The sequence below is a fragment of the Cetorhinus maximus genome, chromosome 18, assembly GCF_964194155.1.
Source record: "Cetorhinus maximus chromosome 18, sCetMax3.hap1.1, whole genome shotgun sequence".
Taxonomy (NCBI): Eukaryota; Metazoa; Chordata; class Chondrichthyes; order Lamniformes; family Cetorhinidae; genus Cetorhinus; species Cetorhinus maximus.
This window is the reverse complement of record NC_135896.1, coordinates 18,844,357-18,861,438: the sequence shown is the minus strand read 5'-3', so window position 1 is coordinate 18,861,438 and position 17,082 is coordinate 18,844,357. Positions and strand designations below refer to the sequence as shown.

At 40.8% G+C, this 17,082-nt stretch overlaps 1 protein-coding gene across 2 annotated transcripts in view; it reads left to right on the top strand.

Annotated features, from left to right (window-relative positions):
- Positions 1-1,869: 1,869 nt before the first annotated feature.
- The window catches only part of sel1l (SEL1L adaptor subunit of SYVN1 ubiquitin ligase), a 35,658-nt gene continuing 20,445 nt past the window's right edge, over positions 1,870-17,082 (top strand). The window contains exons 1-9 of one of the 2 annotated variants that reach the window (XM_078562171.1): positions 1,870-2,101; positions 7,981-8,018; positions 9,090-9,246; positions 10,986-11,153; positions 12,400-12,505; positions 13,208-13,370; positions 14,848-14,901; positions 15,322-15,381; positions 15,653-15,734. In XM_078562171.1, the coding sequence (XP_078418297.1) occupies positions 2,017-2,101; positions 7,981-8,018; positions 9,090-9,246; positions 10,986-11,153; positions 12,400-12,505; positions 13,208-13,370; positions 14,848-14,901; positions 15,322-15,381; positions 15,653-15,734 (913 nt within the window). In that variant the 5' untranslated portion in view covers positions 1,870-2,016. Of the gene's footprint in view, positions 2,102-6,056; positions 6,147-7,980; positions 8,019-9,089; positions 9,247-10,985; positions 11,154-12,399; positions 12,506-13,207; positions 13,371-14,847; positions 14,902-15,321; positions 15,382-15,652; positions 15,735-17,082 lie in introns of those variants that run through there. The other variant, XM_078562172.1, reaches the window with a different exon arrangement.

Here is a 17,082-nt window from a genome sequence, read left to right as displayed (position 1 = left end):
GCAGGGCAGGCTGAGTGTTTAACAAAGCAGAGAGTATCCTGGGCTTTATCAGTAGGCGCATAGAGTACAAAAGCAAGGAAGTTATGTTAAACCTGTATAAACAATGACTGCTACTTCTCTTCCAGGAATGTCTACCTTGAAGACGTATTGCTCTTCTCTCCGACTGGATTTCCGCCTGCTTCTTTTGCCCTGTTCACCTTCATTGCTTTCCATTTCTCTCCTGGTGTTTGACAAGGTGTTTACTAAAACTCGCTTTCACAGCCATAGTTCCTTCCCCAGTGACTTAATTAGCACATTCCTCAGCTGATATCACCAGTGTCAACACTCCTTTGTCCCTTTGTCTATGACATCTTTGGCAATCTCTTCTTTGCCTCCATCACTGGCCCTCCATCCAGCTCTATCTGTCCCACCCCCCTTCAACCAGCTTATATTCCACCTCATTTCTATATTTCTTAGTTCTGATGAAGAGTCATACGGACTCAAAACGTTAATTGTATTCCTCTCCGCAGATGCTGTCAGACCTGCTGAGTTTTTCCAGCTATTTTTGTTTCTGTATAAACACTGGTTCAGCCTCAACTGGAGTATTGTGTCCAGTTCTGGGCACAACACTTTAGAAAGGATGTGAAGGCATTGGAACGAGTGACGAAAAGATTCACAAGAATAGCTCCAGGGGTGAGGGAGTCAATTATGTAGAAAGATTAGAGAAGTTATGACTATTTTCCTGGAAGGTTCAGAGGAGATTTGATTGAAGTGTTCAAAATCACGAGGGGTCTGAAGAGAGTAGCTAGGGGAAAACTGCTCCCATTGGTAAAAGGATGAAAAACCAAAGGGCACAGATGTAAGGTAATTGGCAAAAGAAGTAAAGGCAACATGGGGATAAACTTTTTTGCACAGTTGAATGGTTAGGATCTGGAATGCACTGCCTGAGGGTGTGCTGGAAGCAGGATTAATTGAGGCTTTCAAATGGGAATTGGATCATTATTGGAAAAGGAAACATTTTCAGGGGAAAAGGCATGGGAGTGGGTCCAAAGCCCTGGAACTCCCTACCTAACAGTGCTATGGGTGTACCCACACCACAGGGGCTGCAGCGGTTCGAGAAGTCAGCTCGCCACCACCTTCTCAAGGGCAATTAGGGGTGGGCAATAAACGCTGGTCTAGCCAGCGACGCCCACATCCCATAAATTAATTTTAAACAAACTAGGTGAATTGCTCTTCAGAGGGCCAGCACAGGCATCACGGGCCGAATGACCTCCTTCTGTGTTTTAACCATTCCGTGATTCCAAAATGTGGAAGGGGGGTGAAATCTGATTCTCCATTGCCCTGGGCTGAGCTGCCCTGAGGAGTGACCCCCTTTGAACACATGTAACTGTATCAATTTCCGAGTGTTGACTGAGAGTCACTTCAACCACGTATATGTCACTGTTTGCATCCCTGCCCCTGTACGCATGCGCAGCACCCCAGCCTACGTGAGGATGCCTTCGGTTGCATCAGGCGAGACCGCTGCAGTCCCTGTGCCGCAGGTACCCCCACAGTCATGCCCCTCCCCTCCCGGCACCTTCTCGAGCCCCGCCTCCCACCCAGCCCGCCCGCCCCCCAGAGGGCGGGGCTTGAAACAGACCCGCCCCGAGATCTCTCGCGCGTCTCCCTCCTCGGTCAACAGCTGGAGGGCCCCTCGCGGCTGCTCAGGGCGTGCGCCAGGGACGCGTGATATCATAGGCTGGCTGCCGCCGACGCGCCGCAGGGAACGTCCAATAGCGAAGGGCCATGTAGCGGGGGACGTGGCGTCCCAACGCAGCCGCCGCTGCCGGTATGTGTGGGAGCGGCTGATTGGTCAGCGCGGCGGGTGACGGCACGGTGGAAGCTATAAAAGGGAGGAGCGGCCATGGCTGAAGTGGTTTGAGTGAGGAAGTTGTGTTAGCGGGAAGAAGAAGGAGGAAAAGGCAAAGGCCACAGCTCCGCTCCGCTGCCAGAGAGTGCAGGAAGGAGGGAGGGGGAGGAAACGCAGAAAAGGGAGAGATGAGTGGAAATCAGATAAGGAAGGTCCGCATTTGGCCGTTGCTGCTGCTGCTCCTGGTGTCCGGGCTGAAGGCCGTTTCAGGGGGTGAGTAACCCGGGGCCTGTTCCTCTGAGAGAGGCGCCTCTTCCTCCATCCATCTGGAAAAGGAGGCTGGGACACAAGGCCCAGCTCCAGGCCACCACCACCACCAACCCCCCCCAATTTGACCTGTCACTGGACACTGACGGGGTAATGGGGGCTGGGGCTGGGAGTTGGGCTCTGACAGATGCAGCCGGTCACCCCCATGAAATCACAAATATTGCCAGCACTAATTATGTTGTAGTGGCTTTTTGTACTGCACCGGTTCTTATTATTATTATCCCACAACCTCGGGTAGTCTGGTCCTTATCTTAGTCTCATGCTTATATTATTCCAGTAATCTTGGGCTACTGGTAGAGTGCCTATTCTGACCTCACCCATGGCACCTTGGCAGCCTTTTAATTGTAAAAGGTGGTCATAAGCTGCAATTGGTTCATTAATATTTTTGACTAGCAAGCTGCTTTGCCCAATCAACCTGCTGTGGGCAACTGGTGGTGGTAATTTAAGACAGACCTTCTCAGTGATGCCAGCGCCCTGGTAATGAATTTTAAAAAGGCACTGTAATTTCAACGTGGCCTATTTGAGACTTTGAATATCAGAAAGGGTCCAGTATATCAATACTCGTCCATGAGAAAACCGAGTAGCACTTGATCAGGAATTGCTGTGTGTAGATACAGCAGAAACCACATGTTGCATTTTGTTCAAGTTGTATATCAAGCTTGCTGATGAAGGCAGAATGAGGTAAAGTAGATTATATGAATGGACATGCTCTCCCTCCCCTTCCATCTGAAGCATGATGATTACAAAAGTGAATTCTGTTTTAATGTAAAATTGCCTCCCATATTCCATTTGTTTTGTGCTTTCAAGGAGATGTTAGCTTTGTTTATAAAACAATGTCATGCCTCACTGATATGGCAAAAATGAGTTTTATCTCGAGAAAATATCACATCCTTACAAGTTGCTTTACAAACAGTTCTGTCTTGATGTCAAACTATCATAGCTGGAGATAATTTTGTTTTGCATTGCTTTTTAAACTTTATTTTAAAGTGAATTTTCAGTACTGGGAAACAACCGTGTGGTGGGAAGGAGTAGGGGAGAACAGTTTTTACTTCCTCTGGCTTCTGGGGGATGCCCTTTGAAATTGTTGATACACATCTGGATTTGAGTCATGGCAGACATTGGTACTGGCCTGGACACGGCTTTATTGAGAAAAGGCAAAGGGTGCAAATCTGTAACAGTAAATTCCAAATGCAAGCTAAGCATATGTTGTCAAAGATGTACCATAGGATTTGACAGGGTATGTGCTGAGGCAGTTTCTGCTAGCTACTGAGTGAAGAACTAAGGCTAAGGGTCTCAGGATAAGGGGGTTGGCTGTTTAGGATGGACACGTGAAAGTTCCCATCGTTGTGAAACTTGAAATTATGCACCCCAGGGGGCTGTGGATGCTCAGTCGTTGAATATATTCAAGGCTTAGACGGATGAATTTTTTTTGAGTATGATGGGAAAGTGGAGTTGAGGTGCAGCCATGATCTTGCTAAATAGTGGAGCAGGCTTGAAGGGCTACTTCTGTTCCTATTTCTTGTGTGGCTAAATAATTCTTCCTTCAGAGCTGCTGGGGTGCAGTGTACAGGCTTTCTGCCTCCTATCCATTTGTAAGGAAATACTGGCAAAGAGAGCCCTGTAAATACCTAGTTGTCACTGAGTTCCCTGGAGGGAACAGTCAACCCAACAGTTGACAAGTCCTATTCCAAAAGCCATGATGATTTGGACTAATTAGTTGATCAGCAGCTATGTGACATTGCATTTGGAGATCTTGAGGTGACTGGCATAATGTAAGTTGTCTTGTAAAGGAAGCTGTTTATCTTCCTGTTAATTAGGAAATGTTGTGCCAATGAGTGCTAACAGTTGTTACCTGAAAGCTGGTGTGATTTGTTCTTGTCTAGGGTTTGGCACCTGCCATGTTGGGTTGCAGAGATCCAGCAGTTGCTGCTGAAGCTCCAGACTTTCTGGTGGGAGGGAGGGTATGCTGTACACTAGCCTGGAGGGCGGTGACAATGCACTCAGAATAACACAATTCACAATAAAATGCGAGGAGCCTATTACACTTCAATCCATGGTCGTTGATTGTCTAATGACAAGTTGGTAACTTCTTTATTGGAGGGGCATGCTTGATTATCCTTGGGTTGAAGTGGATCCATCATGACCTGCCTGGCAATAGATGGGAACCAATGCAACACTTTGTAATGGACTAGCAAACCAATCAGGTTGCTTTTTGCACTAATCAAGGGTGGCTCACTGATGGAACTGGGGAAGGAAACCTGCTTCATGGGAAAGGAGTTATTTTGAGTCTGATTTGGATAATCCTGCAAGTCAAAGCCTTACTTTTTAGAAACAAAAACAGAATTACCCGGAAAAACTCAGCAGGCCTGGCAGCATCGGCGAAGAAGAACAAGGTTGACGTTTCGAGTCCTCATGACCCTTCAACAGAACTAAGTAAAAGTAGGAGAGGGGTGAAATATAAGCTGGTTTAAGGTGGGGGGGAGAGAAGTGGGGGGGGGTTGTAGGGACAAGCAAGCATGATAGGAGCAGATAATCATAAGATGTCACAGACAAAAGAACAAAGAGGTGTTGAAGGTGGTGATATCTAAAAGAATGTGCTAATTAAGAATGGGTGGCAGGACACGCAAGGTACAGCTCTAGTGGGGGTGGCCTCCTTCCTTAACGGAGGTTTTCCACCCACGGTCGTTGACAGCACCCTCAACCGTGTCCGGCCCATCTCCCGCGCGTCGGCCCTCACGCCTTCTCCTCCCTCCCAGAAACATGATAGGGTCCCCCTTGTCCTCACTTATCACCCCACCAGCCTCCGCATTCAAAGGATCATCCTCCGCCATTTCCGCCAACTCCAGCATGATGCCACCACCAAACACATCTTCCCTTCACCCCCCCCCCCCCACCGGCAGCATTCCGTAGGGATCGTTCCCTCCATGACACCCTGGTCCACTCCTCCATCACCCCCTACTCCTCAAACCCCATCTACGGCACCTCCCCATGCATACGCAAAATATGCAACACCTGCCCCTTCACTTCCCCTCTCCTCACCGTCCAAAGGCCCAAACACTCCTTTCAAGTGAAGCGGCATTTCACTTGCATATCCCCCAACTTAGTCTACTGCATTCGTTGCTCCCAATGCGGTCTCCTCTACATTGGAGAGACCAAACACAGACTGGGCGACCGCTTTGCAGAACACCTTCGGTCTGTCCGCAAGAATGACCCAGACCTCCCTGTCGCTTGCCATTTTAACACTCCACCCTGCTCTCTTGCCCACATGTCTGTGCTTGGCTTGCTGCATTGTTCCAGTGAAGCTCAACGCAAACTGGAGGAACAGCACCTCACCTTCCGACTAGGCACTTTACAGCCTTCCAGACTGAATATTGAGTTCAACAACTTTAGATCTTGAACTCCCTCCTCCATCCCTACCCCCTTTCTGTTTCTTCCCCCTCCCTTTTGTTTTTTCCAATAATTTATATAGATTTTTCTTTTCCCACCTATTTCCATTATTTTTAAATCTATACCTTTTATGCCCTTTTAGTCTTATTTCACCCCACCCCCACAAGAGCTGTATCTTGCGTGTCCTGCCGTCCATCCTTAATTAGCACATTCTTTTAGATAATATCACCACCTTCAACACCACTTTGTTCTTTTTTCTGTGACATCTTTTGATAATCTGCTCCTATCATGCTTGCTTGTCCCTACAACCACCCCCCCTCCACTTCTCTCCCCCCACCTTAAACCAGCTTATATTTCACCCCTCTCCTATTTTTACTTAGTTCTGTTGAAGGGTCATGAGGACTCGAAACGTCAACCTTGTTCTTCTCCACTGATGCTGCCAGACCTGCTGAGTTTTTCCAGGTAATTCTGTTTTTGTTTTGGATTTCCAGTATCCGCAGTTTTTTGTTTTTATCCCTACTAATTAGACAGGCCCTAGCTGGTTGGACATGAGATGAATCTCTAAAGGAGCATTGTGTACTTCATTGAAGGACTAGCAACTCAGGTGGATATAGATTTCTCATACCTTGAATTGGATTTACTTAAATGTAATGAATTTTGCTACATATCAAGAATCCATGGCACAGAAGCCCCCCTCTTCACCTTGGCCTCTTTTTTTTGTCTGCTTCTTTCCCCATTTATTCCCCTTACCTCCACCTCTGAAGAACTGCTTTTGACATTTTTCTTTGTCATGTCTTTTTCCTTGTCTCCTGTACACTTTGCACTCTACCTATGGGGTGAATGTGTATTAAGGGGTCTGGCAGAGAAGCTGGCAAGATCGGAAGTAGGGCTGAGACTGCAAAGTGATTGTAAAATTACTGTAAGGAAGTGTGAGAAGCTGCATATTAAAAGTGGGAGAGCATGGAGCACAAGCTCAGATAGGAAATTGATTGACAGTAACTACGTGCAGACAGCTAATAAATTAGTGACATTTTTAACTTGGTGCTATTCTGTTCATGGGAATCTTTCAGTTTACTTCTGTTTGGTAATTGTGAAATCTATTGGTCTTGCTACAGAGGCAATGTGGCTGAGGATTATGCTTTAGCAAACTTGGAATGCGAGGTAAATATTACATTTTAATTGGACAGCTCACCTTGAAGGGAAATTTTCCTGTTATAGGTTTATATAAAAAAAGTTGAGGGCTGGCTAACAGATTATTGTGGAACTTTATGGCCTAGACAAGAGTTGTATAGAATTTAAATGTGCTGCTTTCCCAGTCATCTCAGTACAGTGCGTAGAGATTCGGATAGAATAATGCCCTACTTTGGTAAATTAGTTAATCTGGAATGAGCAGACCCCCACCACCCATTGGGATTACTACTTCCAACTGGAGATCTTATATTCAAGTGGACTCTTACTTAGAACGTACAGCGCAAAAAGCAATTTCTCAATTGGTTCATGCCAATGTCTATACATCATGAGATTCCTTTGCCCCTTTTATTAGTATAACCTTCTATTCCTTCCTGTGTTTGCCTAATTTCCCCTTCAAAGTATTTGTTCTCTTTGCATGAACTATTTTGATGGGGTGAGGCAGCTTCCACGCTCTGGATAAAGTTTCTGCTGAATTTGCTATTCGATTTATTGAGTCTTTTGTATTTATAGCCCCTACTTTGTCTCCCCCTCAAGTGGAAACATCAAAACCTCCCAGAATATTGAAGATCTTTGGTTGATCCAAATTCTAACTTTTAACACTTGTTAATTTTTAAATGTTCCCAGACAAATCTATACATTTCCAATTGAAGAAAGATATAAATACAAGATTGAATATTTGCAGCCCCACATCAGTAGTAGAGGTCAGATTGTTAATTGGTTCCAAATCTTCATAATGGACCAAGTCATTCTTTTAAATTGATCACAGAAACATGTTGTACCTGACTTATTCAACCTTATGCTAATGTTCCTAACCAGGCCAGTTGCCGTTAGTGAACAGGAATGTAATCAGTCATGCAGCATTCTCTTGCATATTCCTATGTAATGTTTGTTTTTCTATAGCATGACAAACCATTCTAGAAATGGATATTTGATTTTCTGGATAGGCTGAATAAACAGCAGCAACATTTCTGTGCTGCAGATAAACAAACAAATAATTGAACCATCTATATTTGTGCATGAGCCCTCTTTTTTGAATGTTTTGGAAGGAGTTTGTTTTTTAAATGAATCGCAAATACTTCTGGCAAAAATTGAGTTTTTTGATCAGTCCAAGATGTGATGGTTTTTCAATACATGGTTAAATGAACTATTAGTGTGATTGCTTTGTTTTAGATTGTCTGCATTTAGCCTATGAAATTGTAAAAGTATCATTACCCTGGCAAATGACACTTTTCCTTCTGCTTCCATAGATATACAAGAAATTGACAGCGAATCACTGGACTCAAAGGTAATCTTTCATGTGACCAATCACAGCAAAAAAATGGTTGCAGATGGGCACTATTGATGTAGGACTTTGTGGCCTTGGAGTGCTGGAACTGAGCTTTGCAAGTGCTGTTTACAAACTTTTTGCTCTATTATAGCCATGATAAATTCAATGGGGAACTGGGGAGAAACTTCCTCACCCAGAATGGCAAGATTGTGGAAGGTGCTACCTCAAAGAGTAGTTGAGGCAAACAACAGATGCATTTAAAAACCCTGAATAAGAACATAATGGAGAAAGGAATAGACAAATATGCTGATAGGGTCACATAGTGGATAGAGAAGGCTCATGTGGAGCATAAATGCTAGCATAGGTTGAGCTGAATGGCTTGTTTCCAAACTGTAGTTTTGATGTACTGTCCCCTAATGTTTTGGGAGAATCTAGAATTAGGGGTCACTTTTTTTAAAAAGTCATCCATTTAAGACAAATGAGGAAAAATTATTTCAGGGTTGAGAGTCTTTGGAATTCTCTTCCTCAGAAAGCAATGGAGGCAGAGTCTTTGAAAATGTTTAAGGAGAACTAGATAGATTCTTGGTAAACAAGGAGGGAGGTTGTCAGGGGTAGGCAGGAATGTATACTTGAGGTTAAAATCAGATCAGCCATGATCTCATTGAATGGCAGAGCAGGCTTGAAGGGCTGAATGGCCTACTCCTGCTTCTAATTTGTATGTTCTATTCCTGATCGTCAACCAGACTTTTATCAATGATGCTCTGAAGTTGTGATGTTTCAAGTTGGTGTGGTTACTTTCATCACTGGCAAATCTAATTTTCAACTCTCTATATTCGCATTAGTTTAATTTTTAACACTTATTCTTTGAAAGTAGTGTTCTACCATTTAAAAGCAGTAAAGTTCATATGATTTTTCATATTCTGTCCTGGTATTCTTTGAGACATGCAGCTGTTAGAATCTTTAGATGTTAAAGTGGTTTTTCTGTTCTGGAGAGAGCCCTTCTCCTGGTATTTATGTAAAAAAGGAAAATTGTATATGAGAAGGAGTTTTGATTTGAACTTTACCTTTTGTATGTATGTCACCTCTTAGACAGATGAGCAGAAGGAAGATCATCCAACTGGAGCTCGTGTAGTTGCTGGGCAGATCATAGACTCCAAAGAAGATCTCTGGGAAGATAAAGATGAAGAACACCAGCATACTTCTGATGAAGAGAGTCCAGCCACTGACAGTGTGGACAATGTTAAAGGTAAGTGAATATCATCTATTTGACCAACCTTAAGTGACCTCCTGAAAACAACCTTGAAAGAGCCTTAGCTCCAGGTGGCTGCTCAGTGACCCAGAGACAAAATGTGTTACTTGGTGTCAAGCTAAACTATATGGGTGAAAAAGCCAAGGGGAGGATTAACTTGAATGTCAGAGGGAATCTCTATTGACAGTAATATACCAATGTGGATATCTATAAATGTTTTTGACTGGTTGTTTATATATTCACTTTCTACTAGAATTCAATTTTCAAGTTCAGTGGAATACAGTGTAAAGTATTAAATTTGCTGAACATTAGTCAGTTACAAATTGGGGTTGTGATGTATAGGCTATACTTTAGCATATCCATGATTATACCAATAAGTGCAGAATTCTGTGGATATACTTCTAGTGGCTTTGTAAAACATTTTTTTTCTCTCCCAAGTTACCAAGTTAAAACTTGTTGCTGCTGGTTGCAGCTTGAATTTGACTCCATCTGAAACTTTTGCATCTAAAAATAGAATAGTTGATCATATCAGTCATTAGCTGTAATGGGCCTAAGTTAGTGATGGCTTATGCAGGTGTTTTTCCCTTTCCTTCCCCCATGATTACTATTGTGCCACGTATACGAAGAGTTTTTGTTGTCTCGTACAAAGGTTGGAGAGAGAGGCAAAAAATAAATTTAGTTTACTCTTGTCAGGATGTTTCCAAAACATTAAATCTAATCACTTGATCAGTTAATCAGACTTAATATTTTAAGTACAGTTTAGGTAATTTTAGGTGTTTTTCCAGTCTGGGAAAGTGTAAACAGCTGGCCAAGTGCCAATATTTTTTGTGAAAGGAGCATTTTGGCTTCTGGTAAATATTTCATGCCCTTGTATAGCTGCAAAGTCTCTGAAATCTTGGCTTAAAATGCGGAAGTAGCCCAAAGTTGTGGAAAAGCTGAAATAAGGTGCAAACAGTTGAGAACTTGGAGTGAAACTTTACCTATGTATCTGACTTAGATGCTTTTATTTCTTTGCTTATTTGTGCAATGGCATATATAGGCTCAAAGTTATGGTGTCACGTGGCCTTTTATATTGATTAAAGAATCTTAAGCTGGAGGTTTGTTATAAAGCACAAATAAGTGCATGCATATATTCATACTGTACTATTTGAACTAGCAAGATGTAACTTTTATTTGATTCCATTTTTCTCTGGGATTTATTTGGCATTAACCTAATTTTGACCAATAACCTTTTGAATAAACTTCCTGTGCCATCTATATTTTGTGAAATTTTGTTCCAATTTTGAAATAGTAATCTGAAAAGATTGATTTTTAATTGCACAAAAGCATTGGATTTTTATTGCAAGTTGGAGATTTTTTAAAGGCAATAGCTTTACTTCTTTGTCTTGCCCTACATGTTTTATTCAAAAATCTGTTTTCACTTCTGGAATTGATTTAAAAAAAAAAAAAATCTTTTTGTATAGTTCATAATCTTGTTCTGCTTTCTTGCCTCCTTTGCTTTTCACCCTCAATTATATTGTTAATACTTCTGATAACCAACACACCAGAACTTGAAACTTGTATTCTGTAATCAGTAGTTCAGCTTTTCACATAACATCTAAGAATATTTGAGAGCTTATTGGTTTCAATAGTGTATGCGATCTGGTACGTATAATGAAAGTATTCAGTTGCATTCCTTGGCTTCTGAGATTTTATTTTCTGATTTAAATGAAAAAACGATTTTGATTCATTTTTAGATCAAACAGCAATTGGTGGCACTGCTGATGGGGAGCCCTGCATATTTCCTTTCCTATTTATGGACCAGGAATATTTTAGCTGCACTACTGATGGACGCGATGATGACCGATTCTGGTGTGCAACAACCTACAACTATAATCAGGACCACAAGTGGGGATTTTGTGAAAGTGAGGACTTTTCTCAAGTGCAGTTTATACATCTGAGCCTTTGTATACAAGAATTTTGAACTTCAGTTGGAAAACCCTAATATACTAAAAGCATAAATGTTAAATTCAAGACTTAAAAGTTTTTCTAAATTCTGAAGTGTGCTGCTGGGATCTGTAGAATTCGAACTTCCTCCGTGTAATGAGCAGATCAGTCACTGATTTTAATAAATTTTGATATTGGGCTGTAATGGAATTGTGAAGGCAAAACATTTTATTTGTTTGTTGGTGGGGTGGAATATTCTTGGCACAGCTCATGACAACCACAATCATGAGGTTAGAATCACTTGTGATGTTTGTCCGAATTAAAGGGCTGAAACATGGAGACATTTTGAAAAAACATTGTTAACTATATGTAAAGCCTGTCTATTTAATGATTTTTTTAAAACTCCCTTTCCTTTATCTTAAGCGTTAGGAAACAATGTTGGCCAACATGTTTGTGCCTTCCTTTGGAGCTAAACTGTTTTACTTTTCTCCTAACTGAACAATTTGCCACAGTGCAAAATAACATTATTCTAAGTATGTGGCTACACTCTGGGTATGTGGTTTACAAAATACTGAATGTTGTACTCATTTGAAATAATAGCATACTGACTACTAGTTCTTCCATGTGAACAGTTGACCTGTTTTTCTAAGCAACATGGCTTTCTTGCCTTCAAATACCAGTAATTGTTTTTTGGCTCGTGCTTCATTCTGTGTATTGACAAATACTTATCCGCGAAAATGTGCAGCAACCATGAAGTACATTTAAAAATATGCATGAAATGGTTAGCTTTTACATTATTTATGTTACATCTCGTGATTTTTTTTCCTCCCTAGTTTTTTTATCTGAATGTTAAATTCTGTGAATTCAAATTGTTTTGGCTTTTGTTTGAGATCTACAATTTAGTCTAATATAGGCCCAGTGCACAACTATCTAAACGATCAATCCCTTTAAGATTTCACTTCTACAAAATATTTTCCTTGAAAGGAAGTGAATTATTGACTTGTAGGAAAGCTTTGGTTCCTGAGTTATCTTATAACAATGGTGTTTTAGAAACCTCTAATGTACTGTTACATTGGATGAATCTGTTCAAATAGTTCTTAACTGAATATCTAGATTATAGCCATCTTATATAGTTTTTTAAAAAAAGCTTTGTAATCTTAGATTAATTTCTAATTAATCGTGTTGCTGTTCTGAAGAACTAAATGATTTTGTTTTGCCTTCAAGCTGATGAAGAAGCCAGTCAAAGAAAACTTGCACAGGAAGCAGAGAGACTTTATCATACTGCAATGAAAATGATAAACAATACAAGTAAAAAAAATCAAAAAAAAGAGTAAGCATCCTCATTGAATTATAAATTCCCTGTCCCCACCCATGGTTTGCTTGGTGCCAATCAACTGTCTTTGCTTGTGAGGGTACAGTGGTCAAAAGTACACATCTCTGACCAACTAGTAGGGGTTCAGACATGACATAATCCTTGGAAGGTGGACTTTCCTATTTTTTTTTTGTTCCTCTACCTCACTGAAATTAAGTATTGTGCTGCATGCTGTTTTTGTATTAGTGTTCCAGTTGAGAGAGTTTGATTTACTAATTTTATAGGTACAACCTCAAACATTACCTTTAATGTCCTGGGTTATAGCTCTAGCAGCATAGGAGGCCTGAATGTTGTCTTGCCCCTTGTGGCCCTTTAGAGGTACCAAAACATGGTGCAAGTATTTTAAATTGATGGCTTTTTAATTTTTAAATGCTGGAAGTAGGGCAGAGATCATTAGGAACATAAGCAACTTCCAGGGACTCAACTATTCAAAGCCAAATGTGGCATTTTGCTAGTAAGGAAACATATGAGGGTGGGAGTATACAATGCTAAATTTGTCAGCATGGAGTCTGCTTGCCCCTAAACTTGGCAACATGCAAACTCCAGCACTAACAATTGTTGGATTAATGTAATATTTCAGCTACTTAACTGTCTCACCATTGCCTTAGTCATAACCATTTAATTGTGTGCTGCTTCCATTTATCTTTTTTTTTGATCTAGAGGCTATAAAATACTTGTGAAAGCAGCTGATATGGGAAATACCAAGGCCATGGAGAAAGTGGGCTATGCCATGCTGTTGGGTGATTACCTGAAGTTGAACATTGGAGCAGCTAAGAATTTCTTTGAGACAATTGCAGAGCAGGGCTCTCCAAAAGGTCAAACAGTAGGTGTGCTTTAACTACATCACAAATTCTTCATTGGTCCTTGCTTCAAATGATGTTGGCACTGACTAATTTGAAGAATATGATCTGAGCTTCAAAATCTGAATGGTAATGTGTTGTCATATAGATTTATGGTATTACATTAAACCCCTCTTGGTGCTACAATTTATAGAACGAAACCTGAATTTTAAATATATAATGTTGAGATTGAAAAATCAGATTTTACTAAAGTTTTACTTATAATACTGTACATCTGAAATGTTCTATACACAGAGTTCTTAAATGTTTTTAGTTTAGTATGGAAAAAATGCATTATAGTTTTGTCCTTGACAACTTGAAATATAAAAACAAAACATTTTATTTTTGAAATGGTTATTGTTGAACCAGATCTGAAATTGTTTCCTTAAATTAAGGAAGGGGGTATGAGCATGTAGATTGAGTCACCCAAGCATTCCTCTCATCTAGGAAGCCTTAACTGTAACTGCCTTTCTGATCAGGAACAGAATAAAAAGTTTAATTTTCAGTTCTTATAGGTTTGCATTTAGGCTTATCATAGCAACGTCTGCAGATGGTCAGTTTCTACATATATGCTTGTTGGAACTTGGTGTTCTCTCCCATTTTGGTCAACCACCTCCATTGTCTCTTATCAGCCATTATCTTTGGCCCCTGCACAAACCGCTCTTCCGTGACCACTGTCTCAGACTTGACTTCCGTATTCTATTTGAAACTGAGCAGAGTTTCAAAAGCATCTACTTGTACTTGTAACACCCAACTGTTTCTGCCCTTCCTCCAATTCATTCAAAACTCTTCCCATATGCTATTTCATCAGTCCTCATTTACCTGTATTTAAATTTCTGGTTTCTTAAATGCCTTCAACTTTAAAATTCTCATTTGTGTTTATAATCCCTCATGGTCTGATTCATTTTCTATCTTTCTAAATATATCCAGCCCTCTTAATGTCCTCTGTGATCTTTGTTCCACTGACTCCAGGTTCTTGTGCACTTTTTTCCCCCACAAGCTCTGCTATTGGGCGTGCTTTCATTTTGCCTAGGCTCTGGAACTCTATTCTTAAACACCTCTGCCTCTCCGCTTTCATCTCTTGATTCTCTCAATTAAAACCCTTGCCTTTGAACATGCTGTTGGTCATTCCTAGTCTTTCCTCCTTGGGCTCTGTTTGTACAGTAGAAGTGCATGATGCAATATTGGATATGAAGTGTCAGGCATACCTCCCAAGATTCTCACTTTTTACAATATATTGTGTAAAACTTTGTAAAACAAATGGCTAAATAGTTTTCACTTGATTTCAAAACATTTGTAGGAGACTAGTTGTCTTCTCATGCATTAACTGCTTTAAACGATTGGAAGCTCAATCAATTTTTCTTTCATGTAGCTTGCTTTTTTGTGAAGGGGAAAAAAGATAAGAGGCTATTATAATTTTGAGACCTTTTCAACATACCTACTGGCTTGTGTTCTTCCTAGGCCCTTGGATTCCTTTATGCATCTGGAGTGGGAGTCCACTCAAGTCAAGCTAAGGTACTGTAAACTCTTTATTATCTGGCATGTGTGGGAAGGGGTGGTGCTGGTTAATCAAAAATGCTGGTTGGAGAGTTCCATTTATCAGTGGAATACAGCACAATAATACTTGTAGCATGAACTAATATGCAAGTAGTCAGGAAGTAAATAAGTGTTTTTAAACTCCTAGTCTTAACACATTAAAATATAAATTGAAGTATAAAATAAGTGCACAGGTTCCTGATAACTTCATAATTGCTTCTGGTTGGCTAAGTGATTCCTATTGGGGAACATCAGAAATTCTGGTTTAGTGCCAGATAACACTGTTTACTGAACTTGTTTTATTATATCCGCCCACTCAGTCAATCACCCTTTCTGAATATGGTCTTGTAAGCTTACGTGCAGCAAAATTCATAAGTCTTTCTGCTTTCACTTTTAAAGGCATTGGTATTTTACACCTTTGGAGCACTTGGAGGAAACTTGTTGTCACACATGATTTTGGTAAGTAACTTTGCCCATAAGTTGTAAACAGTACATGCTGTATAATATGCAAAAATTCACACTGCAAATGCATTTGATTTACCAGCACAATGGGAGAAAAATAAAATATTAAAATTAATAGCTGGATCAAAAGGATCAGTAGCATAATTGCCTTCTGTTCAGCTTTGTGCTTCATTTTACAAATTGTGCTATGGAATGTGAATTTTAATAATCCACTCTGGGCATAGTTACAATGTGTTTTTCAATAATACATCTATTTGTAATCCTTCAGGGTTATAGATATTGGGCTGGCATTGGAGTCCCTCAGAGCTGTGAATCTGCACTAACTCATTACAAATTAGTGGCAAATTATGGTAAGCAATCAAAGTAATGTTGGGTTATTGTGTGGTTTAGCTAGGGCTCTTGCTCCCTTAATTTCCAGAGCATGTACTCTTGCCTCGCCTCTTCAATTCAGCTCTTTTGTCCATGTTTCGACTAAGGCTATAATGAGGTCAGGAGCTGAGTGGCCCTGGCAGAACCCAAATTGAGCATCAGTGAGCAGGTTATTGCTGAGTAAGTGCTGCTTGATAGCACTGTCAACAACTTCCATTGCTTTGTTCATGATAGAGAGCACACTGGGGCAGTAATTAGCTGCATTGGATTTCTCCTTTTTGTGGACAGAATATACCTGGTCAATTTTCCACATTGCTGGTTAGATGCCAGTGTTGTAGCTGTAATGCTGTCATGGCCCATAGCCTTTGCAGTATCCAGTGCCTTCAGCTGTTTCTTTATCATGTGGTGTGAATTACATTGGCTGAAGACTGGCATTTGTAATGCCTGGGACCTCTGGAGGAGGCTGAGATGGATAATCTGCTTGGCACTTCTGGCTGAAGATTGTTGCAAATACTTCAGCCTTGTCTTTTGCACTGATGTACTGGGCTGGCCCAACTTTGAGGATGGGGATATTTGTGGAGCCACCTCCTGCTTAATTGTCCATCACCATTCACAACTGGATGTGGCAGGACTGCAGAGCTTGGATCTGATCTGTTGGTTGTGGGATCACTTAATTCTTTCTATCGCATGCTGCTTCTGCTGTTTGGCATGTAAGTAGTTCTGTGTTGTAGCTTCACCAGGTTGATGCCTCATTTTTAGGCATGCCTGGTGCTGCTCATGGCATGCCCTCCTGCACACTTCATTGACTGGTTCAAATTGTTCTGTCCTAAAGGTAAGAGATTATTAAAAGGAATATTTTCATAATTGTAACAAGGAATTTAGCAGCTAGAATCTTTACACTTTCTCAGCCTTCTGCAGTTAACTTGTTTGCTAACTTGCCAAAATTGGTAACTACTTGGCCCATTTCTCCAATAGTAAAACACAAAGCAAATAGTAAAACAATGGAAGCCGACATGTATTTTGGTTGCAAATTATGTTGGGTGTGTGTGCTCGGAGGTTGCAGTCCTTGGATTAAATATCCTTTGCTACCACCAGCCAATAAAATACTACAGGTAGAATATCCTTTATCCGTTCATCTGAAAACTGAACTTTTTTGAATGACTATGCAGTTAATTTGTATGTTAGTAAGGCAATATAATATTACAGGTGTAATAAGTGTTAGCAGTAGGTAAGAAGAAAAATGGAGAAACAACCATCTATTCATAGATTATAAGATGGCCTAGCCTTGGGCTATTGTAATGTGAGCTGAGGCCTACCATATATATGGTA